Source organism: Plasmodium vivax, chromosome 10, assembly GCF_000002415.2.
Source record: "Plasmodium vivax chromosome 10, whole genome shotgun sequence".
NCBI lineage: Eukaryota > Apicomplexa > Aconoidasida > Haemosporida > Plasmodiidae > Plasmodium > Plasmodium vivax.
Genome location: NC_009915.1, coordinates 962,002 through 988,007, shown reverse-complemented (window position 1 = coordinate 988,007; position 26,006 = coordinate 962,002). Strand labels below are relative to the sequence as shown.

Sequence of the window (26,006 nt, the reverse complement as noted above, 5' to 3'; positions counted from 1 at the left end):
AAAAAAAAAGGGGTGGAAAGAGCGGGCTGCCTGCACACACGGTCACTTCTTCTGCTGCCTGCACACACGTTCACCTCTTCTACTGCCTGCACACACACGTTCACCTCTTCTACTGCCTGCACACACACGTTCACCTCTTCTACTGCCTGCACACACACGTTCACCTCTTCTACTGCCTGCACACACATGTTCACCTCTTCTGCTGCCTGCACACACGGTCACTTCTCCCGCCTGAACGGGAAAAAAAAAAAAAAAAAAAAAAAATACGACATATTGGCTAGCTGGTCAGGTAAAAACATTCCATGCTTGGGGGCAACGATTCAGCATGCCTCTTAACGCCAAATGTGGCAAACCAAACTTACTGCTTCTCCCCTTTCGCCACTTCTCACTCGTCAAACTCCTGCGTGTTCATCTTGTCGTAGATGCCGCCCTCCTCCTTCCCGAGGCCGTCCTCCAGCGAATCGAACCCCTCCGCAGCAGCGCCCTCCAGCCCGTGTGCAAAGTCGTCCTGTTCCGCAGCACCATCACTGTGACTGTTCGGCGGAGTTATCCCTTCGTCGGAGTTTCCCCCCAAACTGTTGGCAACATTTGCTTCGCTAGTTGAAGGGGGACTTTCACTACTTTGCACATTTGAAGCATTTCGCGAAATAAAATTGCGCTTGTCATCCAAAAATATTAAATCGCCTTTATTGTAGGACAGCACCACTTCGGTTATTTGTCTCGGCTGATTGGTCAGGTCATTTCCGAACCATCTCCTCGTGTGTAGCGACCCTTGGATGTACACTCTCCTTCCCTTTCGTAAAAATTTATCTACGAGGTCTACAATGTTCTGGTCATATACCACGATGCGATGCCAGTCCGTCTTGGACTTCAATTCGTTTGTGTTTCTGTCTCTCCAAAATTCATTCGTTGCCAAGCTGAACGTGGCGACCTTATCTCCTCCATTTAAAATCTTTATATCTGGTTCGCACCCAACTCTTCCTATGAGCGAAATTTTGTTCAGAGACTTCTCCCCCGTCATGGGTCTATTGTTATAGTACCTCTTACCCTCGTAGTTGAAATCGCTTTGCAGTTTCGTTTTGAGGAGGTTCACCTTGCGCGTTGAAGTTTTTCGGCGGCTCCAAACCCCCCCCACCGTCAGCTTCTGCATTTTGGGGTCCCCCACGTATCCCCATATGGCTGGCAGGCACAGGACGTACATCACGCTGGTTAGCAGTAGCGCTTTCATGCTTCCGTCGGGGGTGGCGCATAATCGCAGCGCGGGGGAGAAGTGTGAATGACTCAGTGGCAGTGACTCAGCGGCAGTAACTCAACAGCAATAACTCAGTGGCAATAACTCAGTGGGGAGGAGCGGAGCGGACGTGGGTGGGAAACCGTCAGCGTGCTCTCTTCGTGACCATGTCGACGAAGCAGCCATGCGATGAGCCAACGGGGAGGAAGAGGAAAACACTTAAGCCATACAGGTTATCAATCGAAAAGGGGAAAAAAAAAAAAACTTCATCCGAGCGATTCCCTCTCTTTCTCTGCACCTTTGGAACTCTTCCTGGTGAGATAAAAGCAGAGGAGGAACACCGTGCGTGGGGGAGGGGGGAGTCATCCCTTGGCATAGGTGTGCACCGTTTCTCACATTTGAGCATTCACGCTGGGGGGAGGAGCAGCAGTGGGAGCAGCAGTGGGAGCAGCAGTGGGAGGAGGAATTCATTCCCCGCAAAGGGAGTTACATGCACAGTACACCTGACCAGGTCGCCACACAATGAGCTACCGCTCAACCCAACTGCCGGATCGCTCTGCAGTGGGGAAAAAAAACGAAGCAGAAGAAAGGAAAGCTTCCCCCCATTTTGACCATCCCTGTTAAGCTGTGAATATGCAAAATGATTTTAATGTCCCCCCGAGTGGACCCTTTCTCATGACGATGGTTGCTCTCACCCCGCGGCGCGCGTGGAAATGCAAAAAGGAGCTTACGCAGAAGATAGGCCGCCTATACACCCTACCCCTTCTTCACATTCAACGTCGCTGTGCTGCTCACTCGTTGTGGAGTGTCCTTCCCTGGCCTGCTCCTTGTGGACCGCTTGCGCACGTTTGACCCATTTGAAATTGCAGCCAGGACTACTCTCCCCCGTTTGTTGCTTTCCCTTCGCGGTCACGATTGAGCAGTGGGGGAGCGGCGAACCGGGCGAGCATGCGAGATGTGCACTGCAGAGTGGACGCGTCCACCTACCACCACATGTGTCGCAAGCATTGTCCGCTCTGCGCGAGAAGCATGACACACCGAAAGGACGCCCCTGAAGTGGAGCTGCGAAAGTGACTGTAACTATGCGTGTGACTCTCCCCATTTTGCCCGCCAACAGATTGGCCCCCAATTAATTATTTTCCCGCCCGAGAAGGACAAAGCATGTGGGGTCTCCTTTCGTTTTGGTACGTTCCCCTGCAGGGTGGCCAACAGTCATGAGGCAGCTTCTGCCACTCCTGGCACCCACTTGTGTGTGAATTTTCCTTGTGCATTTTTTTGCCCATTTTTTTACCCATTTTTTTGCCCATTTTTTTACCCATTTTTTTACCCATTTTTCTTGTCCATTTTTCTTGCCCATTTTCCTTGCCCATTTTCCTGGCCCATTTCTCCCCCCCAAGCTGCACACCAGTGCATGTGTAGCCTACCCCACGCGCGGAGACATTTCGTGGGGCCCCCTTTGCACACGCTGTGCAGTGGACGGACGGAGTGACAACACTGTTGCGGGCGGGCGGAAAAAAAAAAAAAAAAAAAAAAACTTCTCCATCTGTTCACTTAACCCGTTAAACTGCTTAATCGCTCCCCCACGCGGTTGTGCACCTTCTTCCATGCGCACATGATGGGGGGACAGCCGGATGGGCGAGCGGACTGCGGGTGCACCGCGTGTACGTACAGAGGACAAGGAAAAGGTAAAGCGGCGCAGATAGAGCGGCGTAAATAGAGCGGCGCAAATAGCGCAGCGGCATACAGAGCAACGCGAAGCAAAAGAACTTCCTCTCCCCCCAGTTCGCCGCCCCACCCCCGTCGCGTCCTCCCAAACCACCCTTCAACGCAGGCGAAAGGACCACCATTAACTTCGCCGAAGGTGCACTACGGGGGCGTGTGCGTCGGTGCATTCGCGCTTTCGCGCTAAGCGGGTTGGCGGCAAACTCACTGGTGTGTACAACCGCTTCGGCGTGCAACGCGCTCGCCTTTCCGTGCACATGCGCTCGTCCCCCTCCTCGTATGCCCGCACAACCACACGAACGCAGCTTAAGACCTCCCTCCACCAGCCAAAATAGAAAAAAAAAAAAAATTCCCCCCAATAGTGGGGTAAACTCGTTTACTCTTAAAAAAAAAAAAATTCTAATCAACAGGGAGGTGAAACAAGGTAACAAAAAAGAAAAAAAAAAAATACACACACTATGTTCACATAATTTTTTTTTTTTTTTTTTTTCCCTCTTTGACAGCGTGAGAGGGTCCCCTTCCTGGTTGTAACGCTCTTAACCGTAGCACATCCCCCCCTGAGCAACCGCTTAACCCGTCTGTGCGTTGTGCACCGGGTCCTACTTTGCTTTCACTGTGTATGGGTCTGTCCAACGCGCGTGTCTCTGTCCACTTTGCCTTTTTTTGAGGTTATTCTGTTTCCGCCCGTTCGGTTCCCTCTTCGCTGCCCCTCGTGTGTGCGGCGGAAGCGCCAGACTTGGCAGACTTGGCAGACTTGGCAGACGCGGCAGACTTGGCAGACGCGGCAGACTTGGCAGACGCGGCAGACGCACCACCCCTATGTGCGCACCATGAGCCTGTACAACAACATCGTGGACCTCATTAAGAACAAGCAGGAGGTCATCAAGGAGGAGAAGAAGCAAAGGGCGTTGAGCTGCCGCTATGGGGAGAGCAGTATGCGGGGGAATGCCGCTCGAGCGAGCAGTGTAAGGGGGAAGGCCGCTCGAGCAAGCAGTGTGCGGGGAAGCAGCGCGCAGAGCCCCCCGGATGCCCTCCTCACCCGCAACGCGCTCGTGAAAAGCTTCCTCGCCGCACACAAAGTGATAAAGGAGATACAGACGCTGAAGGATGTCTCCCTGCACACGGCAAGGTACATCCTGAGCGTAGAAATGGGAAAAATAGAAATGATAAAGAACTGCAAGAAATGGGAAACGGTGCCTTATGTATACCAAAAGACAGCGGACGAGCTGGTCCTAAGGAAAAGAGAGTACTTAAAAAATATACAAAAAATGCATAGGGAAAAGGGGAAGGAAGAGACCCAGGGAGACAGCTGCTTCGGTAGAATGGCCATTAAAAATGCCAGGTCTAGATCTGTTCATCACGAAAAGATGAAGGTGAAGACCTCAGTTCGCTTCGACGAACTTATCCGCTCGTGCTCGCACAGACGGGTGGGCAGCCGCGAATTCGTCACCAATTTTAAGGGACCAACTGGAAGGGGGGCCGAGGAACAACAGTGGAAGCAGCAACGGAGGAAGAGCAGCAGCAACACAGCCAGGTTGAATGGGCAGGAAGCTACTCTGGGGGGAGTGAGCGCTAAAGTTAGCAGCGTTGGGGTTGGCAAGGCGGCCCCGACAGGTGAAGAGACCAAAACAAGTGGACGCATCGTGAATTACCGAGGCTGCTTCTACGACGGTGCACCATCTGTTAGTGTACCCTCTGTTAGCGGTTCCCCTGTTAGCACCCCCCATGTTAGCATCCCCCATGTTAGCATCCCCCATGTTAGCATCCCCCATGTTAGCGGCCCCCCTGAGAGTGCCCCCCAGGGAGGAGACCCCCCCACGGGGAACTGCCTGTACTATTACGAGCACAGCGAAGCCACCAACATTAGGGCAGCCAAAACTGCTAAGCACGACGAAGTGAAGAGAGCGAAGCATAGCGAGGTAGAACCCACGCACAGCCCCGCCAAGAAGAATACCCCCCTGCACAAGAAGGATTTGAAAAAGGCAAAAGGGGTAGATGCAAACTCTCCAACGAAAGAAGGGCTCACGAAGAAGAAGAGCAAAGGGAACCAGCAGGGTTGCCTCTCCACGGCATGCAGCCACAGTGGGAGGAGCAGCATCAAATCGGCAAACGCATGTAACTTCCTAAACGTAGGCAACCTCCTCCCACAAGGGTGTAGCAACGGAAGAGTGGCACAATACGAATGCTTTAACTTGAAGAGGGGCACATGCTCCGCGAGTTTGAAGAAGGCCATCCCCAATTTTGAGAGACACACCGTCTCGTCATTCATCAAGAATTTAAGCGCGCAGAGGTCCAGCGGCGTGATTAGCGGCGTGATTGGCAGTGGAGCGGTTGCAAGCGGATCGGTTGCTAGCGGCGTGATTAGCGGCGGGGTGGGTAGGTCCCCCCCGAGTGGGAAGAAGTCGCCCCTCCGTTCGAAAAAAGATGTGAGTGGAAGGAAGAGGGCCATGTCCGAGGGCAACGCTCTCGTCAAGTCCTCCAAACGGGGGGTGCTCGACAAACTGGGGCTGATGGATAAGCTGGAAAAGCTAAACATCCTAAACGAGCTGAGGAGGATGAACCGGCTGGCCCACTCCCCCCAGGGGAATCTCGCAGGAGCAGATCTGGATGGAGGTCTGCATGGTAGTCCCCACGGGGAAGACCCGGACGCGAAGCTCCTATACGATGAGGACGCCGCGTTTCAGAGGCTGTGGAACTCCCTGATGAGCAAGCAAACCTCCATCGCCAAACGGATGAATTCATCCATTAACAATAAATTTGACCTCTACCATATTGGGGCCCTAAATGAGAACTACTCCTGGGTGAAGAACCTGCGGAACTACAGCAACTCGGTGGGCGGGATGGGGCAGACCTCCTGGAGGGGCAGCCTCCAGCGAAGCAGCCTCCAGCGAAGCAGCCTCCAACGAAGCAGCCTCCAACGAAGCAGCCTCCAAAGGGATAGCCTCCCGAGGGGGGGTTCTAGGGTGTCCTTCTCCAAGCCCCTCAGCAGGTCCAACAGTAAGGCGGCCCCGAAGAAGAAGAGGACGTCCGTGAGGAAGAAAGCCGCATTGGGGGAAAGCACCACTCAGATAGGCGGCACCACTCAGATAAGCGGCACCACTCAGATAAGCGGCACAAATCAGCTGAGCGGCACCAATCAGCTGAGCAGCTCCAGCAGCGCGAGCAGTGAGGAGGACCATTACGACCACCACGTGCACGTCAAAAGAGGCCTCTACTGCATGGACGACCCGCCCCTCACAGAGCGAACGCAGGAAGAGAGGCACTCCCCCATGCAACATCCCAGCACAAGTGAGATACCCCCCGTAGCGAAAGACACAGTCACCTGGTTCCACCCAGGAAAACCGGGGAAACACTTCCTAGAAGCGGAAGACAAAGCGCCATTGGAAAAAATGCCTAAACGAAAGAGCTACACAAAAATGAATCAAATAATTATGAACAAGTCAGGTAGAAAAGAGGCAACTTCCCAAACAAAAGGGTCTTCTCCTTCACGAATTTACGAAATTATTATTAACGTGCCGAAGAGGGACAACGCTGTGGGGTACATGGAGTCCCAGTTTTATTGTGAAGAGGAACCGGTTGGCAATTTGCGCACCTCCCAGAGCAACGAAAGGGGGCGTGCCTCCGCTGCCCATGGACTTCGCCTGACTTGTGCAGGTGAGAACTGCGGCGTTGTGCGAAACGAGTGCGTCAATTTGAAGCTGACGGGGAGGCACGTCTACAAGGGGAGCGGTGGTGAGGGTGGCGGCGTCGATGAGTGGGGCAGCGGTGGCGATGGCTACCTTTGCAACTGGAAGCAACGCGTGAGCGACTTTGCCAAGGAGAGCAGCTGCCTAGGGGGAGCTACCCCCCCCTGTTTTGCCGCAAAGGAGAAAAGCAGCCGTTCTGGAGGATTCAAAGCTGTGCAGGTGAGCAACGTGAGGAGTAAGGCGACCCTCCCTGGTGGGGGAGACCATCACAGGGATTCCCTTGAGAGGAGACCTTCCCAAGAGGGGAGTCGTCCCCCCTCCTGCCACAGAACCCTCAGCGTTTGTGATGACTTTACGTTGAGTGGGGAGGTAGCCCCGTTGGAAGGGGCACTGCTAAACGGGGATAACCCCCCAGTGGGGAGGGACACCCCGGAGGAGATGCCCACAGGAGAAGATCCCCTCGGGAAGGTCCCCATTGGAAGGCTCTCCCTCTCCAAAGCGGACTCACCAAAGGGTGGTAGCCAACAAGACGTCGAAGGTGAGGACCTCAACGCAGATACAGTGGGGGATGTGCTAGATGCCTACCTAGGTGTGGTGAAGGGCAACGAGTTTCCTCGCGAAAGTGTGCTAAGCAAAGACGAAAGGAAAGATGTGGGCATGTTTGTGGGGAAGGGCCAAGGGATGCTTTCCCCAGATGTGAAGTTCCCCCCGAGTGATAGCCCAACAAAGAGAGCATACGTAGAGGAAGAATCCCCCCAGCAAGCGGACTGCAACGAGATGAACAGGAGACCCACCACGTATAGCTTCCCACTCGCCGCGAATAACACAGAAGGGGTGAAGGAACGGGGAAAGGTCCCAGCCAACGTGGGGATGACGCCCCCCTCGGTAGAACCCGTCCAAGACAACTACATAATGCTAAAAAATATTATTCCCATTCCAAAACTTAAATTGGACAGAATCCAACAGAGCAAAAATTTTAACTCCTATGAGGTACGCTATGTGAAGGGTTCGCAGGACGGGTTCGGAGCTGACCACCGTGCAGGCAACTCTTTAGAGGTAGATGCAACAGGGAACGTTAACGTTGAGCAGATGAGCTGCTTTGATAGGAACCTGTTTGGGGTGGCCAACCCGGCGTGCTTCCCCATCATCACCTGCAATAACGTTGCAATTGAGGGTTCGATGGACCCCTTCCTTGGCAAGATGAATTGCTTTCGTGGCGCCGATCAGATTGAATCGTCAAAGTGTGAACATGGGGTAGGGGCGGACAAGGACCTACTGCATCTGGAGAGTAAGTACATGCGAACCCCTGTCGGAGCGCCTCCAACGGGGGAGCAGAAACAGACGCATCTCTCTCACGAGGGGTCACTGGGGAAAATCAAAATGCCCATCAAGTCCGCCACCATCCACTGTGATGGTAACAACTCGAAGGAGGGAAATGGCCTCACTAGAATGAGAAGCAACTTTACAGATGCAACCAACTTTCCGCCCAACAAGAGCAGTTTTATGAAGGGGGATCTCCCCATCCACTTGGGGAAGCCACCCGATTGGAAGCGTGTCCCTCAAGGGGAAGTTAAACAGAGAGAGGGTGGTGCTCCTCACCAGAGTGAGAGCATGTCCCTACAGGGTGAGAGCGTATCCCTCCAGGGTGAGAGCATGTCCCTACAGGGTGAGAGCGTATCCCTCCAGGGTGAGAGCATATCCCTCCAGGGTGAGAGCGTATCCCTACAGAGTCAGAGCATACCCCTTCAGCGCGCCCCCTCTGTAACCCCAAGCGTGTCTACACCTACACTGCATACGAATGAGGGGTTCACAAATGGGTGCCAAGGCTTCCCATGTGACGGAAGCACCCTCTTCGGTGTTTCGAAGCAAAACTTGAGTTGCATGCCGGGGGGCTCTCCCCCCGGCGGATGTGCAAACGTGTGTGGGCACGCGGTTATTAAAGAGGCGGTTCCCAAAGGAGGGGTCATTGAGGAGGTGGTTCCCAAAGGAGGGGTCATTGAGGAGGTGGTTCCCAAAGGAGGGGTCATTGAGGAGGTGGTTCCCAAAGGAGGGGTCATTGAGGAGGTGGTTCCCAAAGGAGGGGTCATTGAGGAGGTGGTTCCCAAAGGAGGGGTCATTAAGGAAGTGATTCCCAAAGAAGAGATCACCAAAGGAGCGATCATTAAGGAAGCGGTCACCAATGATGCTCCCCCCAGTGAAGCTCCCCTCAGCGAAGCACCCTCCAACGAATCACCCACCAACCAGGAGGCCCCCCCCAGAAAGTCCTACGCCAACATGATTCTGGGCTTCCTGGGGATAAGAAGAGCGAGCGAAAAGGGGAAGGCACATCCGGGTGGAGAGGACAAAATGGGAGGACCAAACAAAGAGATGGCGGCGCGTTTAAAGAGGGTCCCAAGCAACGTGGCAAATAGTCAGGTGCCCATTTTCTTTAGGAAGAATTACCAGCACGCAGCACGTGGAAGCGACAGCCACATGAAGAGCCTCGGACGTGGAAGCGACTGCCAAATGAAGAGCCTCGGCCGTGCAAGCGACCACCACGTGAAGTACCCCGAACGTGGCTGCATCTCCCTGGGGAGACCCAACGGGTGCGCCTTCCCCTCCGTGCCGAGCTTCGCCTTTGTGAGGAACGCACCGAAAAAGGCCCCCACCATGGGTGACGCGCCCGATCAGGGAAAGGGACCCCACCAGGGAAAGGGACCCCACCAGGGAAATCCATTCATCACAAGTGGGTCCTGTCTGGACCTGCCTGCCATGGGCAGGAGAAGCTTCTCCACGTATTGCCCTAACGTTAACGCGTTGCAGAACGGGGGAGGGATGTGCCACTTGGGGTTCATTCCGAGGGGCGCCAAACAGGTGAATGGCTATTACGCCATGCGGAATGGAGTCATGTGCAGTAGAGTTGCGGATCTGCACGTCAAGTCCATGAGGTGCGTGCGTCAAGCGAGTAGTGGGTCCCAGTTGGGTGGTGGGAACGGAGGGGGGGGCCAGCCAAGTGATGGCCAGCGAAGTGATGGCCAACGAAGTGATAGCGGCAGCTTCGACCGTGGTAGTGGAGGAGGTGAGCGAAGCGATGGAGGCAGCTTCGATCGTGGTAGTGGTGGAGGTGAGCGAAGTGATGGCGGCAGCTTCGACCGTGGTGGTGGAGGAGGCACACGTTACGCACCACCACCCACAACGTTCAGCACCAGTGGAGACGCACCTGGGGGAAGCGCGGCGAAAGGGTACATAGAACCGCACGCGGCAAAGAAGAATTGCCCACCCCCAATGGGAAACCATCTCGCGACGCTTCCAAGTAGGAAGGACCTCCCCCCCCCAGGGGGTAGCTTTGTAAGCGGCCACGTTAGCAGCTTCGCAGGTGGCGACGTGAGCGAGATGGCAGATGAAGACGTTTCGCAACGGAGGACTACCTCCCGATGTAGCAGTCGGGGGGCCCCTAAATGGGGAATCCCCTACGACGGAGCCAATCTCAGCGGCAGTAGGACCACCCCAAGTGCCTCCACCCAAAGGAACCAGAGCGAAAAGCATCTAACCAGAAGAACAAACGAAATTCATTTCGACAGCTATGCAACGGACACGTCACAGGGGAATCCTCTCGAGGTGTCCTCCAAAGGGAAGACGCCAGAAAGCGTTCCCCATGTGAAGGCAGCGAAGGAGCAGCCCTTCTTAGTCAGCGGAGCGAACGAGCAACCCTTCCTAGTCAGCGGAACGACCATTCAAAGCATGGTGGGGCCTGCTCTTCCTATCGGCACCGAGTTGGGAAAGAAAGAAACGGGGCACCGTTTTGTTAATGCACCCAGTGTGGTGCAATATAACCGGGCCGTCCTCATCAGTGCACCGAGGACAACGGCAAATGGTCTCGTGCACCCAAGTGAGAGGTACGTAGGTAGCAACCAGGGAGGTGCACACTGGGATAAGGCACCTCTACAGAAGAGTAACGCGCATGCGGATCTGAGTGGTGCGTATGAGCAGGTCCACACGAATAGGTTGGCAGCTGTGCAGGAGGAGGAAGAGGAAGACGAAGTTGAAAGTGAAGCGGACGAAGAAGAGGTAGAAAGTGAAGCGGACGAAGAAGAGGTGGAAAGTGAAGCGGACGAAGAAGAGGTGGAAAGTGAAGCGGACGAAGAAGAGGTGGAAAGTGAAGCGGACGAAGAAGAGGTGGAAAGTGAAGCGGACGAAGAAGAGGTGGAAAGTGAAGCGGACGGAGAAGAGGTGGAAAGCGAGGAGGAGGAAGACGAAGTTGAAAGTGGCGACGGGGAGGAGGAGACGGAAGAGGAGAGTGTAGAGGAGAACGAGGCAGGAAGTGCACAGGGGGAAGAAGAAGAGGAGGAGGAGGAGGAAGAAGAAGAGGAAGGGGAGGAGGTGGAGGAAAGTGAAGTAGACGTGGAGGAAGAAGAAGAAGAAGAAATGGAGGAAGAGGAGGAGGAGGAGGAGGTGGAGGATGAAGAAGTGGAGGAAAGTGAAGTAGACGTGGAGGAAGAAGAAGTTGGAAGTGCAGAGGAAGAGGAGGATGAAGAGGAAGAGGTGGATGAAGAGGAGGAGGAGAGTGAAGTAGACGTGGAGGAAGAAGAGGAGGAGGAAGAGGAGGAAGAAGAAGTTGGAAGTGCAGAGGAAGAGGAAGAAGAAGAGGAGGAAGAAGCAGAAGAAGTTGGCAGCACAGAGGAAGAGGAAGAAGAAGACGAAGTTGAAAGTGAAGGGGAAGAAGAAGTTGACAGCGCAGAGGAGGATGTTGAAGGAGAAGAGGACGGAGAGGAAAGTGACGCGGAGGAGGAGGACGATGCTGACGGTGAAGATTACGACGAAGCTAACCACGCCGACGACGCCGACGACGAGGCGGATGCGGAGGAACCCGCGCGCGCGCACAAAAATGCGCCAAAGCAAAACACGCAGGGGCAAGGCGTCCTCCTCCGCAAAAGCACGAATTGTGAGGAAGAGAACTGGGGAGACGCCAACAGCTACCTGCAGGGAAGTGCGCACACGATAAACTCGGAAGCGGTGCGCAGGGAAAGCAACGAGTCGCACACGCTACAGGAGGGAACCTTCTTATCGTCACCAAGCCATTCCGATGGTGAAACGGATTCTTTTGCACATACATCTGGAGGACATCCCAGCTCGGAAAGACCCTCACGTGACACCATGGCGCGAAGTGGCGTCAGTGGTTGCTCAAGCGAAGAGTATATAGAAGAGCACCACACGAATGCCGGGGAGAAGCACCTCCACCCCGGTGCAAGCTTCCCCAACGAACATAAGAAAGACAACGTGCGTGATGCCGATGGGTCATATAAGTACCTGGATGAAATTGCCAAGCAAATGGAACTAGAAAAAAAGAGCAACGAAGAGCTGAAGAAGAAGCTGCAGGAGCAGATTCTCATTCAGAGGGGCCTCGTCCGAATAAAGGAGCAGCAGCAGGTGTACTTGGAGCTGCTCAAGAAGAACGACGCGCAAAACCCGAGGGGGAAGGCGCCCGACCCGCAGTGATCAACTGATCGGCTGATCGGCTGAGCAGTTGGGCAGCGCAGAGGAGGGGTAAGCGGGTGTATAGGCGGCGGTGTGTATATGCGGCGGTGTGTATATGCGGCGGTGTGTATATGCGGCGGTGTGTATATGCGGCGGTGTGTATATGCGGCGGTGTGTATATGCGGCGGTGTGGGGAGCAGCCCCCCAGAGGGCCGTTCTCCAACCCGTTTTTAACCGCTCCACTTGAACGCCCGCTTTCCCGACAGCTCTGCTGGACAAATGCCCCCCAAATTAAATGACGCACAAATTTTTTTTTTTTTTAAAGTGTAAAGACATAAATTAAAATTCGTTAATGCTTCGTAAAAATGGAGTTTTTTTTTTTTTTTCTTCCACATAGCTGTAGAATTTAAAATGGCTGGATGATGAGGGAGGGAAAGGGCCTCCCCTCCCCGCAGAGTCCCTAACAAAGGGGATTGACTTCCTGGGGAGGTGATAAAACGTCCCAGGCGCTTTCGCAGCAAAGCTAACGCTGCCATTCCGCCTGGACTCGCACAAAAAAAAAAAAAAAAAAGGCTCAAGGGTGTTTTCTCCCATACCGTCACAAACTGCCTCACACCGCAATGCGTCACGCCGCTATGCAATCCGCCTGATCATGCTACGTCAGGTCCACCGCCCCATCCGCCGTCAACTCGACATTCGGCTCCGCATTCATCTTCGACTTCACGTGGTAAAGGAAGTGCACCTTCCAATTGTCCAGCTTGGTGATGCGGTCATACTCGTGCACAACCTCCTCGAAGTATTCCACGTCCTGTTCTGTCACCGCCTCGATGATATTCTCCAGGAACATTTTCTCCCTCGAGTTTAAAAAACGTGGGTCATTCATGCAATACTTGTCGATGGAGATTTTCGCGTTCACCAGGTCCCCCAGCACGATGTGCAAAATGCCTGCCTTTATGTAGTAGTCCCTCGCGCCGTACTGCAGCAGTGTGCTCTTCAGGGCCTTCTCCGCTTCGTTCTCGAAGATCTGCGCGGGGGAAGCATCAGGGGGGGGAGCATCAGGGGGAGAAGCGTCTGCGCACGTGCCAACAAGCGTACATTCGTATGCGCATATCATATGCTCACATTTTTCACACAAGCGTGATGGAGAGCACCGCCAACCAACACACACACATGCGCATAACAAACACCCCTCCTTACCGAGATGGCCTCCTCATACTGCCCACTGTACTGCGAACTCAACTCCGCGTACTTCACGATGCACTGCGTGTAGACGGACCTGCGGAACGGGTACAAAATGGAGCGCGGTAATGGGGCCACTTAAAAATGCATTTTCGCATGAACAAGTAAGGCAAAGTGGACTTTTTTTTTTTTTTTTTCTTTCTTTTTTTTTTTTTTTTTTTTTTTTATTCCTCCTTTTGGCTAGCTGTTCAGCTAGCTGACTGATTACTTGGAATACTCGTCCATTTCGAAGTAGTACGCCGCTTTTTTGTAGTACTTGGACGCATTGCCATATTCGTACAGATCTTCGTAAATTTCCGCCACGTTTTTTTCGCACTTCCCGCAGTTGGAGAAGCGTCCAATGGCTGCGTACATGTTGACGGCCTCTTCGATATATTTTATGGCCTCTGCATGGAAAAAGGGGAGGAAGTTCAATCGCGATAAAGCAACCATACAGAGCACACCCTCGTGGCGATGCGATCAAACCAATCGCGCTCTATGACGAGTTAATAAAAGGGGGGCGCGCCTACCCATTTTGTCATATTTTTTGGCTATATTCCCCGCTTCCAAGTACGCATTCGCGCAGTAGCTCGTCTCGTTGTTGTTTCTGTGCAGCACGGCGTTCTTCAGGATGCACGCGGTGGCCTCCTTCCCTGCGAGGTGGGTCGTTGTCCAGGGGGGCGGGTGAATGAGCAGTGCTAGCGAAGGCAGTGATGACTAGCGGCCGGGTGCGACCGGGTTAACGAACCGACCGCTCCACAACATATACACACGTGCGCTCCTCCTCGCGGGAACCACGACGCGGAGACGCGGACGGAAGGACACACCTCTCTCTTTCTCCATAGCTCCATGTGGCCCCCCGTCCCGTCTCACCCCAAAATCGCTCACGAAAAAAAATGCTTCTTTACATTTGTGGCACAGCTTGTACTTGTTGGCCGCCAAATTGTAGCAGTTGATCATTTCGTCCGTGTTGTCGGCCCCAAAAAAGGAAGAGAGGAACCCCTTCTTGTTTAGCTGTTCGGCCTTCTTTTCCAGCTCCCTTGCCTCGTATTCCATTGTATGTGCGTGGGAGGGATCTCACCATGTACTCACGCCTTCGGCTGCGAATCGGCGTGTGTTCTCTAAACGCGCAGCGAACGCGCGTATCGTACACTTATAGGCGAATTCGCTAAGGGGGAAAAAATGGCGATCGCGAAATGGCATCGAACGTTCACCTTAATTTTTGCCATGCTCGCACGTTTCCTGTAAACCTCTCTTACGCAATGGTGATGTAAGCAGCGTAGAGTAGCATGTTATGGCAAGTACTCCCCCGAATTTTTTTTTTTTTTTTTTTTTTTTTTTTACCAGTTGGCTTCCTCCATTGCGTTATTTTTCCTATCCGTCCCAATTCTGGCACAACTTTTTGCCGCATTCACGAGAGCTGTTTAATTTAACTGCCAACCGGCATAAAGCAACCTTCCAATGGTGTTCTTTCCAAGTCTCAGGAATTTTTTTATATACAACTGGTTTTGTCACCCTGAATGTGATTCCTCTTCCAACTTCGCCTTGTTTGGTGAAATGCTTTACAAAGTTTGCCTTCCCCAAAGTTACCTGACTGTTCAGGCATATTTTTGAGGGGACTCTTCCCCACAGCGACGTTTCCCCCCGTGAGGGGAAAATAACTCATTATTATATACATTTGCGAAGGGACAAATATATGTGTGGAATAGCTGTATTACTCCCCTTTTTTTTGCGACAAATGGATGGGGGGAAACTCACCTATGGAATGAAGCTGTGTGCATGTGCAGATAGAGACACTTCTGCACAGCTGCCTACCGGTGTGGAGAAGTTGAACAGGAGAGACCACCAATGAAACTTTCCCACCGGGTTGCTAAACGGGACAAGGTGTGTTACACGTGTATCTTCTTTAACGGAAAACAAAAAAAAAAAAAAATATTCCGCGTAACATTTTCACCTGAACCGTTCAGGCAAAGATGAGCAAAAAAAGGGGTCACCCTGTTGAGGCAAACTGAATAACTTTTTTTTTTTTTTTATCTTCCTTTTAAAGGGAAAACATAGCTGGTGGGTACGTCGAAGCACTATCGATATGTACTCGCAAAAGGAGATTTTCCATATGTGTAGCATGCCAAGTGGGGGTAACTTTTCTTTTCGCCCTTTGCTGGACCCCCACACAACGCGGATGGTTAAACTTGTCTGTGACTCCCCAACTTCGCTCACCTCTAAGAACTCCAAATGGGGAAAATCAACCCCCATCTCCCGTACACACCATTCGGAATGAACAGTTGTCAAAGTAGCTACATGACGAACACAGCAAACGTATTAGCGACTTCCCAACGGCGACGTTGCTGCACCTTCGTTATGTCCCCTACCCCGCACAACATAAGCAAACGATTTGCCCATATTCAAGCTGGAAAAAATATATGGGAAGAAAAAAAAAAAAAAAAAAAAAAAAAGCCGTTTGTTCAACTACCCCAGTGCTAACTCATCGGAGGGAGTGTCCCCCCCTCCGTTGCATTCCACTCCACTGCGTCGCGCACGTCCAAATGGAAGCAGCCATAGGTGGTCGTAAAAAAAAAAAAAGAGAGAGAGAGTTACTATATGGTGGGCAACTCCATTCTGCAGAACGCTGAGGTATACTCTCACTGCGCTATGCACATCGTTGAGCGAGGGGATAAAACCGGTGAGCAACGCGAAAGATGCAATAACTCCTGTTTGTGCCACCTGTGGTGTGCAACGAGAGCGGAGGATTCATGCGTGAGCACAGGGCGCCAACCACCCGGTAGACACTCCGAGGCGGGAAAAACGCTCCAATCGGATGTTTGGCCTCCCCCCTGCTGCGCCGCAACATCTGGGGAAATTAAAAATGAACTAGCGTGAAGTGGTGTGAAGCGGCGTGAATCGATGAGAACCCACACGAACCTGCACAAACCCGCAGGAAACACCTCCAAATCGCCGATCTTTCTCATTCCAGCCGAGAGCTATCCCCCCCCGGCCCACCGAACAAATGCATTTGCCAGAAATATTTGCCACCGCCAACACACGCTCTTCCTCTTGTTAAGGTTGGCGAAAGGGCTGAGGTCAGTCGGGGCGCCTCACTCCTGGGGGCACCCCAAGTGCGAATGACATTATGCATGCCGGCACAGCACACGCAGCGTGCGTTGAGCGCTCCGCAAAACAGTTGGCTTCTCTCTCCAGACTCAGGCAAAGGGGGGTGGGTTTCCCAGTGCGACGCTCCGACCGCGCATGAGCTTATTTAGGCGCACGTAAAGGTATGCAAATATGAGCGTATGTACTTTTGTACTTATGCATTTGAGTATTTTATTTTTTTTTTTGTTTTTTTTTGTTTTTTTTTTTTGTTTTTTTTATGCTTCCCTCCTTTGTAATCTTCAAGCCCCTTTCTCCACCTCGATTCTCCGCATCAGCGCAACCGATTCTCCCCGGCCCTCCTTCCCTTCGCATCCTCCCCGGGAAGGCCCCTCGAACGGGGGATCCCAAGACAGGGGAATCACGGCGGCGGCTTAGGGCCCACGCCCTGGACAATTTAGCCGCCCCCCGGGAGCCTTGCGCGGAGGGATCCCCGCACACACGGCGAGAGTACACGCCGGTGTGGCGAAGCGGAGGGGGGCAAGCAGAAGCGAACAAAGGGCGAACCTAAAAAGGGATAAGCTAAGCAGAGGTAGGAAGAGGTAGTCACACCTGAGCGAAGGATAACAAACGCGTCCACGTGCTGGAGAGCCGCGGATCAGTGCCGCCCAGCCGGAGCATGCCAAGAAAAAAAAAAAAAAAAAAAAAAAAAAAATAGGCTCACCAGCGCCCTTCCAGAAGGGGACCTACCGGAGGATCTCCAAAAAAGAGCCCACGAGGGGAAGACCCATCGTAAGACCATCGCGAAGAGTTTCTAAGGGCGCCCACAGCAATAGCCCCTAAGACGCCCGCTCGGTGGAGGGGTGAAACGAAGAGGTGCAACTACAAGGCGAAGTTCAGACGCTACCGCTAAAACGTTGCCGCCTAAACGTTGCCGCCTAAACGCTACCGCTTAAACGCCGCTCGAAGGGCAAGATGGGGGACGGCCTCGGCGGCGCGGCGAGCGCGCAGGCGCTGAGCATCACGAACGAGGGGGGAGCTGACCTCTCAGCAGCGCACCGCTCATCCAGCGCAGAGGAAAACCTCAACGGAGGGCTAAGCAATCCCACGGTGAGCATAGAGGACAGGAAGGGCTCGCGCATAATCATTGACAGACTCGTATTGGAAAACTTTAAGAGCTACTCTGGCGTGAAGGTGATCGGGCCGTTCTACAAGAAGTTCAGCTGCATCGTGGGTCCGAATGGGAGTGGGAAGAGCAACATCATCGACGCTATGCTGTTTGTGTTTGGGCGGCGGGCGAAGAAGATCCGGCAGAACAAGCTGAGCGATTTGATCCACAGCTCCAAGCACTCCATGCACAACGAGTACACGAAGGTGTCCATTCGGTTTAGGGTCGTCTCGGATGGCGACCAGGAGGGGGGGGAGCAGTGGGAGCAGTCGGAGCAGTGGGAACAGTCGGAGCAGTGGGGGGGGCCCGCGGGCTGCCGCCCAGGTGGCCCCTGCTTCACCGTCAGCCGGGAAGCCACGGCGGACAACCAGTCCAGGTACCGAATCAACGACAAGGTGGTGACGCAGAAGGAGGTGTTCGATCTGCTGCTCCAAAAGGGAATCGACCTGAATAACAACCGCTTCCTCATCCTGCAGGGGGAAGTGGAGCAGATCTCCCAAATGAGCCCCAAGGGAACCAAAAACGAAGAGGGGCTCCTAGAGTACCTAGAGGACATCATAGGAACTAATAGCTATAAAGAAGCCATAAGCAAAAGTTTGGAGGAGCTGGAAAGGAGTGAGGAGGTCTACCACGACAAGGTGAATCGGCTGAAGCACGTCTACAATGAGTTGAAGGAACTGGCCGGACCCAAAAAGGAAGCAAGGTACTACGTGCAGCTGCAGAAATTCACCTACAAGCTGAACGTGCTGCTTGTGAAGAAGGATAAGTGCGAGCTAGCCAAAAGGATGTTAACGAAAGAGGAGGAGCTAGCCAATTGCAAGAAGCAGAAGGAGGAGCACAACGTGGCCTACGAAAAGCTCCTAAAGGAGAGAAAAGAAATGAACACAATTTTAAGTTCCCTCGAGAGTGACGAAGCAGATATCATCAAAAGGAAAAACCAAGTGGATAGCGAATTTAAACTGCTGACCACTCAGGATGAAAATGTGAAGAAGGAGCTACTCATAGTGGTAGAGAAGATCCAAAACCTCTACGTTAAGAGGGAGCAGCTCAGGGAAAAGGACATCCCCAGGTACAAGAGCATCATAGAAAGCAAGCAAAAAATTTTAAATACACTCAAAAGGGAGGGGATCCCAAAGATGGAGAGACAACTGGAAAAGTGCGAAGAAGAAATGGAGAAATATAATGAGGAGATTAAAACTGACACAGATAGAATTAATACAATGTATTCAAATGAAGAGAAGAAGCTAGCCCCTTTGCAAAAGAGCTACGACGATCTGGTGAGAGTTACATCGGAGTATAGCAATAGGTGCCACTTGATAGAAAAGAAGCAGAGGGAGTTCCTCACCCACCAGGAGAATTTGAAGCATTTACAAATGAAGCTGCTCAACGAGATGGAAGAAATGGACGTTCAGCTCAAGCACATGGGGAAAATGGACGCTGAGAGGAGGAAAGCCCTCCACGAGAAAGAGGAGCTACTAACTCGGGTTAACGAAGAAGCGGAACAAGTGGCAAACCGACTCGTCACCCTCACTGTGAGGTACGAAACGATGAAGAAGGAACTGCACACGGATAGAAGTCTAAGCAAGTTACACGAACTCATTTACCATTTGAAGAGAACCAAAATTAAGGGCATTCATGGAGTCCTTGGGGACCTAGGATCTATAGATCCTAAGTATGAGAAAGCCTTCCTAATCGCAGGAAGTAACTGCACCGACTTTGTCGTGGTAGACAAGCCGCATGACGCTGTCCTCCTCTTCGAACAGATGCGGAAACAGAACCTCGGACGAGTGAACGTCTTGTCTCTCTCCATTTTGGAAAGCAACCTCCTACCAGTCATGAGGAAACACGATGAGAACTACTCCCCCCTCCTTCCAAACGTCCACAGACTTATAGACTTCATCCGGTTGAAGGAGGAGAGGTACAAAGTTTGCTTCTACTACGCTGTGAAGGAGACACTAGTGGCCAATACTTTGGAGGAGGCCCACGTCATAGGCTATTCCCACAAAAGGAGAGTAGTCACCATCGGGGGGGAGCTAATAGAAAACGATGGGCGAATTTGCGGTGGGGGGATCCTAAACAAGCAGGGGAAAGGCCCATCTGCAGGGGGAGCCAGATCATCCGTGCGAAAGAGTTGCGGAAACAGAGAGGTGGAACCTCAAGAGGGCAGCTCCACCAGCGGCTTCTTCAAAGCGGAGGCCCCCTCCCAGTATGACCAAACGGATGTTACCCAAACGGAGGGAGATATTAAAGAGGCAAACAAGAAGATGGAAGAGCTGAAGCTACGAAGGGGAAGCCTCCTCAGCGAAATTAAAGAAATCACCACACTTATAGAAGACAACGAGTGTAAAATCGAAATTGCGAAGAAGCGAATAGATAACTGCAAGAAGCAACTGAAGGACATCGATGGGCAGCTGCAAAACTCGGATGTGCCAGAGCTCACCCAGGAGGAGAAAAACGAACTAGAGTCTATTAAACAAATGATAGGAGAAAAAAACGACGAGAAGAACAAAGTGGAGATCCTACTCCAAGCACAAGAGAGCAAAGTGAAGATGTATTATGAGCAGCTGCAAAACGTCGGGGGGGAAAAGAAGAAAACACTGAAGAATAAGCTTCTGCACGCGGAGAGGCAACTGAACATCACGCGGGATGAAATCGCCAAGCACAGCAGTGAGGAGGTGAATGCTTTGGCGAACCTGCAGAAGGGGGAGAAAGACATACTTAAATTTACAGACGAAATTGAGGAATATGAGAAGAACGAGAAGGAGCTAGAGAATGAGCTCAAGGATCTAGAGACTAAGGGGTGCCTTGTCTATGAAGAGATAGAAAAGATGGAGAAGGAGCTTGCCAAAGTGCAGGCCGAGATGGAGCAGAACCAAAAGAAGAAGCAGCAAATTGATGAGAACGTTTCGAAGAAGGACCTAGAGAATGTGGATCTAGTGTACAAGACGGAGAACCTGCTAAAAGAAATCGAGCAGCTGCGGCTCAGGGGGGTCGCCTACGAGGGGAAGATCGACGAGTTCGTGCGGCTCATCGAGCAGGCCGACCGCGTCGCTGTGGAGAACCGGCCGTGCCGCGCCAGCGCCAGCGCCAGCGGCGGGGGCAGCGCCGACCAGAGCACGGGCGAGGAGGGGAGCGAAGAGGAGGGAAGCCAAGACGGAAGCGAAGTAGGAAGCGAGGACCGAAGCGGTGGGGGAAGCTTCCACGACCCAGTGGGGGGCAAGCGGAAGAGGGGGAGTGACGACGGAAGCGCCGACGGGAGTGGCGACGGAACCACCGACGGAAGTGCCAACGGAGGGGGCGACCCCCGGCAGCGCGACGAGGACCAGGAGGAAGAGCTCAAAGCGCTGGAGGACATGGCGTGCGACAACGAAGAGTGGAGCGACCTCGAAAGCGAGTACGACTACGCGAGCGTGACGGACGAGCAGCTGCAAGCGATGAACAGAAAGGAAGTAGAAAATAAACTGGAGAGTAAGCTCCGCCTCCTGCAGAAGAAGGCACCCAACCTGAAGGTCTTCCAAGACTACAACGTCAAGCTGTATGACTACATGAAGAGGAGAAAAGATGTCTCAAAATCGAGGAAAAAAAAAGACAAGTTAAAAAAAAAATATGAAAATCTGTGTAATAAGAGGAGAAAGGAGTTCCTCCTCGCCTTCAATATCATCTCTGCCAAGTTGAAGGAGATGTATCAGATGATTGCCATCGGTGGAGATGCAGAATTAGAAATTATAGATTCGTCGGAAATATTTAATGAGGGGATTCTTTTCTCCGTCCGACCTCCTAAGAAAAGTTGGAAGCATATACAGAACCTCTCCGGAGGAGAGAAAACCCTCAGCTCCTTAGCTCTCGTTTTCGCTCTACACTATTTTAAGCCCAACCCCATTTACTTCATGGATGAAATCGATGCTGCTCTGGACTTTAAGAACGTCTCTATCATTTCGCACTACATCAAGACCAAGACCAACGATGCGCAGTTCATCGTGATTTCGCTGAGGAACCAGATGTTCGAGCTCTGCGATCGGATGATAGGCATATACAAGACGAACGACATCACCAAGTGTATTACCCTCAACCCGGGCCGCTTCCAGGGGGGGGCGGCGGACCCGGCAAACGAAGACGAAGAGGAAGAGGAAGAGCTCGCGCAGCGTGCGAATCCCTACGTGGCGGTGCCGATGTGAGCGGTTGGCAGCGGTTGGCAGCGGTTGGCAGCGGTTGGCAGCGGCTGACTTCATAGCAGATCGCTTCGCAGCGACTCACTTCACAGCTATCATTTGGGGACGCCCGCGCGGCCACACACACGCCCACTCGACTAGCCATTTTAAAGGGCCAATCAAAATGATAAGCGGTGGAATTTTTTTTTTTCTTTTTCTTTTTCTTCTTTTTTTTACCCCTTTTATGCTAACGTGTATCTCCCTCACGTCATTCCCCAAAGGGAGTTCTCCCCATTTGTCTAACTTTTCCCCCCACGGTGGGAAAAAAAAAAAAAAAAAAGAAAAAAAGCGTTAACCATTTTGGCGAAGGTAGTGAAGGAAAAAAGAAAAAGGCGCTTCTTCACCGCGCGTTCTCTTGGGGCGTTACCCTCATTTGGGCTGCCCTATTCGCGATAGAGGGGGGAGTCCTCCTCACCGATTACACTTGCACACCCCCCTACGCTGAGCAGATGGAGGAGGCCGAGGGAGCCGCGGTTGGGGGGCAAAAGATGATGACCTACGAGGAGGTGAAGAAAATCTGCAGAGGTGGGTTCGCTCGGCAGCCGCACAGTGTGGCGGCACGGCAACGTGGGCGCAGTGTGCCCTTCCGCCGCGTCGCCGCCTCCCCACAGTTGCGGCTCTCCCAATGGTAGCGGCTCTGCCCACTTTCCCGCTTCCCTACCTCCCCACCTCCCCGGCGCTCTCCCCAGAAAGCAACCTCTACGAAACGGACGAGCTGAACGAAGTCCTCTACCTGCACATGAAGGGCTTCCACAACATCGCCGGCCTGGCCTCCTTCGCCAACCTCAAGTGCCTCTTCCTCAATAACAACTGCATACGGCAGATAGACAGCCTGGCCGGGCTCCGCAACCTGCGCGCCCTGTAAGGAGGGAAAGCACAAAAGGGTGTTACTGCACCATCGGTAGAGCCGCAAAAGGGTGTTACTGCACCATCGGTGAAGCCACAAACGGGACGTTACTGCACCTCCCCCCTCTTCCCCACCGCAGGTACCTCCAAAACAACGACATCCGCTCCATCGAAAATATAGAGTGCACCTCCCTAGTCATCCTAAACGTAGCCAATAACAAAATTAGGAGACTTGGGAACCTGGCCCACCTCAAGGGGCTCCAGACTCTGAACGTCTCCCACAACCTTATCGAGGCGATCGAGGTGGGGGAGCGTCTTGAAAGCGGCGCGGGGAAGCGTCATGAGAAAGCGTCTTGCGAAAGCGGCGTTGTGTTGGCACGTCATCTGCAAACTGCCACCTGCAAACTGCCACCTGCAAACTGCCATCTGCATGCCGCTAACTCAACGCCGTGGGCGTGCTGCCCCCCCGCAGGACATCGCCGAGGTGGGGAAGCTCCAGAACCTCTCCCACCTGGACCTCTCGGACAACCACCTGAATTTCCACGACGGGATCGACGCGGATAGCCTGAAGGGGTTTTTGCACGACGGGGAGGGAGGCTCTTCTGATGGCCTTCCCCATTGGGGGGCGGAGGACAACCAGGCAGTGCGGCTCGACGAGGCTACCACGATTGGTGGAGTAACTCCCCTTGAGGGAGCCATCCCCCTCGAGGAATTCCTGCACCTCCGAGAGGACTCCCCAGAGGAAGGGAGCGCAAAGGAACCCCCCCAACATGTGAAGTACCACCAAAATGTCGAGTCCATGGACCACCTAACACGAAAGAAAATTACATTTCTGTGCCAACTGATCGTTCTGTTAAGGCAGCTGGGGAAGCTAAGAACTCTCCTCGTGAAAAACAACCCCTTCGTCAGCAAAATTAGGAACGCCTCCAGGTACCTGGTTGCCAGTAAGTTCCGCACGAGAGGTGTGTGGGAGGAGTGCACGAGGCGTATGCCTTGCGCGTGGTGCTTACGCACATCACTCCATGTACATCACCCCACGCACTGCACTCCACGCATGCCGCTACCCACCACGCATGCCGCTACCCACCACGCATGCCGCTACCCCCCACGCGTGCCGCTACCCCCCGCGCAGACATCCCCAACCTGATCTTCCTGGACGACAAGAAGGTAAAGAAGGAGGATGTCTGCCTGGCGAGGGTCTTCTTGAAGAGGGGGCCCGCGGAAGAAATGAAACTCAAAAAAATATTCGAGCGCAGAAAAATGGACAAGTACAAAAACTTATCGGAGAAGTTTCATGCGTTTCTGAAGGCTCAGAGTGGAGGCTCCTGACCGGGAGAGAGGTGCACCCCCTCCAGGGTGGTCTCCCTCACCCATGTATACTTGCTGCACTGCAAGGGGGGGGAATTCAACGCCCGCTCATTTATCAATTTTTGTTTTTTTTTTCTGGCGAACAGCCTCGAACACCACGTCCACAATGAAAACACAAAACGGGGGCGGAAAATAATTCCATCCTGGTTGTACAGATGGGTTAGGAAAAAAAAAAAAAAAGCAGCAAAACGAAGCGCAAAAAAAAGCAGCAAAACGACGCGCAAAAAAAAGCAGCAAAACGAAGCGCAAAAAACAGCGCAAAGTAACGAAGCGAATCGCTAAACATCACCGAACGGCGAGATAACTTAACAAACGTGGGAGACACCCACCGGTCGCGGGCCGTGTCTGCCCAAGGTTTCACTTGACCATCCCAGCCCCGATCCCCTTGTCCGTGAAAAAACCCTCCTCCTTCATTTTGTTAATCTTTTCGATGTATTCCTTTTTGATGGCCACTTCTCGTTCGTCTTCCTCCTCCTCTTCATTTGCTTCGGCGTCCTTTTCCTTTTTGTCCTGCTCTGCTTCTCCGTCCTCTTCGTCATCCCCCTGCTGGGAGGACGTCTTCCTGGACTTCTTCTTCTTCTTCCCGTCCGTTCCATCCGCTTCCTTTAGCTTCCTCACTTTTTTTTTCTTCTGGAGCGCTAGCACCTGCAAAGGGGGAGCGGAGAGAGGGGTAAAAACGGTTCAGCGGGAATTGCAAAGGTGGCATAAGTGCACATGTGGATGTAACCAACACAGTGGGAAACGCGAACGGTAAAATGTACAAACAGTGGGACGTGGAAGAAGTTGGAAGAGCCTTTCTCCCTGTACGTCCTGCACATCTACGACGATGTTCGCTCGACGGGGATAAGTACTCAAATCCTTTTTCACATCATTTGAGCGATCCTTCACCAGCTCTTTAACTCACCTGCGCTAAGAACGTTCCGTCGTTTTTGAACTTGTTGTACATCTTGGGGTCTACATAACCCTGCGTGGGGCTGCTGCCCCCTTCATTCAAGTTAGTGGCGTCGTCCCCCGCCACATCTTCTTCCTTACCGTCGTCCGCTTTCATTTCTTCCACTGGCTGATCGCCCAGCGAGTCGTCCTCCTTGCTTTTCTCCTCCCCCTTTTCGGTCATCGTGCTGGAGGGGGTAGAAGATGAACAAGGGTACGCAAATGGGTTGATGGAAGAACTGCTTTGCGACAGAACGGGTTGGCTGCTAAACGTGCAATGGGATGGAGGGGAAAAAAAAAAAAAAAAGTATGCTTTTTTCGTATGACTTGTTCAGAATTTTTTTTTTTTTTTTTTGGTAGCTAGCTATTTTGTACGTATGCAGCTATTTTTTTTTTTTTTTTTTTTTTTGTACATTTCGTTTTATGCCCTCTCCTGGTCCATTAACACTCACGTTGGGGGAAAAGGCTTTCCTTTTTTCTCCACAAGGTGCTTCCCCGCGTTGGTGTCATCCGCTCACATTCGCGTTCCTGACGCGGGAAGAACAGAAGGCACACGTGAACGTACACGCACTGGCGTAATTGTCCTCTTGCGAGTAGGCTCCTTTCTTCCCCGTGAAGGAAGGACCACCCTTGGAAAAGAAAAAAAAACAACCCCGCTTGAAACTTAAAATGGGGAGAAAGCACACAGCTGCCAAAAGGCCCTGCTGAATACGCCCTTTTTCGTGTGAAATGCGACTGGCAGAAAAATTCCCCTTCGTGCCATAGCGGAGATGGCTACGTGTGACCCGAAACAAATGGTGAGCGGGGAGAAACTGCTAAAGGTATGCACCTTCTGTGTGTGGGTGTAGGACAGGATCAACCGGTGGAAGTGCCCCCTCTTCTTCACGATGGAGCAGCGGGGCTGCGCAGTTTCGCGGTGGTACTAACGGAACAACTGAACAGCCGAATAACCGAACAACAGGGGGGCCAAGTGAGTGTTCCAAAATGGCAGGGGGGGATAAGCATACCCGGCATACACCACAAAGGCGCGCCCTCCACATGTATATATACATATGTATATGTGTATGCATATTTTTTTTTTTTTTTTTTAA

The 26,006-nt window shown here is 52.7% G+C and overlaps 5 protein-coding genes across 5 annotated transcripts, besides 15 other annotated features; 3 read left to right on the top strand and 2 right to left on the bottom strand.

The window, feature by feature from the left end:
• Positions 1-385: 385 nt before the first annotated feature.
• PVX_098000 (single-strand binding protein, putative) lies at positions 386-1,228 on the bottom strand (the record flags this gene model as incomplete). The annotated part of the gene is made up of 1 exon (XM_001613210.1): positions 386-1,228. One exon carries the CDS (start codon positions 1,226-1,228, stop codon positions 386-388), a length of 843 nt encoding a protein of 280 aa, XP_001613260.1.
• Positions 1,225-1,331: a microsatellite.
• Positions 1,332-1,864: 533 nt separating this feature from the next.
• On the top strand, positions 1,865-2,720 carry PVX_098005 (hypothetical protein; the record flags this gene model as incomplete). The annotated part of the gene is made up of 2 exons (XM_001613211.1): positions 1,865-1,915; positions 2,349-2,720. The coding sequence occupies 2 exons, from the start codon at positions 1,865-1,867 to the stop codon at positions 2,718-2,720; spliced, it is 423 nt and encodes a 140-aa protein (XP_001613261.1).
• A 1,063-nt stretch (positions 2,721-3,783) lies between these two features.
• Positions 3,784-12,114, top strand: PVX_098010 (hypothetical protein; the record flags this gene model as incomplete). Its single annotated transcript, XM_001613212.1, has 1 exon — positions 3,784-12,114. The coding sequence occupies one exon, from the start codon at positions 3,784-3,786 to the stop codon at positions 12,112-12,114; it is 8,331 nt and encodes a 2,776-aa protein (XP_001613262.1).
• Positions 8,654-8,680: a microsatellite.
• Positions 8,721-8,762: a microsatellite.
• Positions 9,497-9,524: a microsatellite.
• Positions 11,517-11,546: a microsatellite.
• A 634-nt stretch (positions 12,115-12,748) lies between the features above and the next one.
• On the bottom strand, positions 12,749-14,488 carry PVX_098015 (soluble NSF attachment protein (SNAP), putative; the record flags this gene model as incomplete). Its single annotated transcript, XM_001613213.1, has 5 exons — positions 14,220-14,488; positions 13,842-13,964; positions 13,541-13,718; positions 13,291-13,369; positions 12,749-13,117 (listed from the first exon to the last, which is right to left on the bottom strand). Exons 1-5 carry the CDS (start codon positions 14,365-14,367, stop codon positions 12,749-12,751), a joined length of 897 nt encoding a protein of 298 aa, XP_001613263.1. The 5' UTR covers positions 14,368-14,488.
• Positions 14,489-15,612: 1,124 nt separating this feature from the next.
• Positions 15,613-15,649: a microsatellite.
• A 1,721-nt stretch (positions 15,650-17,370) lies between these two features.
• On the top strand, positions 17,371-21,738 carry PVX_098020 (chromosome condensation protein, putative; the record flags this gene model as incomplete). Its single annotated transcript, XM_001613214.1, has 1 exon — positions 17,371-21,738. The coding sequence occupies one exon, from the start codon at positions 17,371-17,373 to the stop codon at positions 21,736-21,738; it is 4,368 nt and encodes a 1,455-aa protein (XP_001613264.1).
• Positions 17,694-17,717: a microsatellite.
• Positions 17,745-17,781: a microsatellite.
• Positions 18,588-18,607: a microsatellite.
• Positions 19,480-19,556: a microsatellite.
• Positions 21,019-21,087: a microsatellite.
• Positions 21,477-21,511: a microsatellite.
• A 1,014-nt stretch (positions 21,739-22,752) lies between the features above and the next one.
• Positions 22,753-23,113: a microsatellite.
• A 1,419-nt stretch (positions 23,114-24,532) lies between these two features.
• Positions 24,533-24,558: a microsatellite.
• A 1,322-nt stretch (positions 24,559-25,880) lies between these two features.
• Positions 25,881-25,954: a microsatellite.
• Positions 25,955-26,006: the final 52 nt, after the last annotated feature.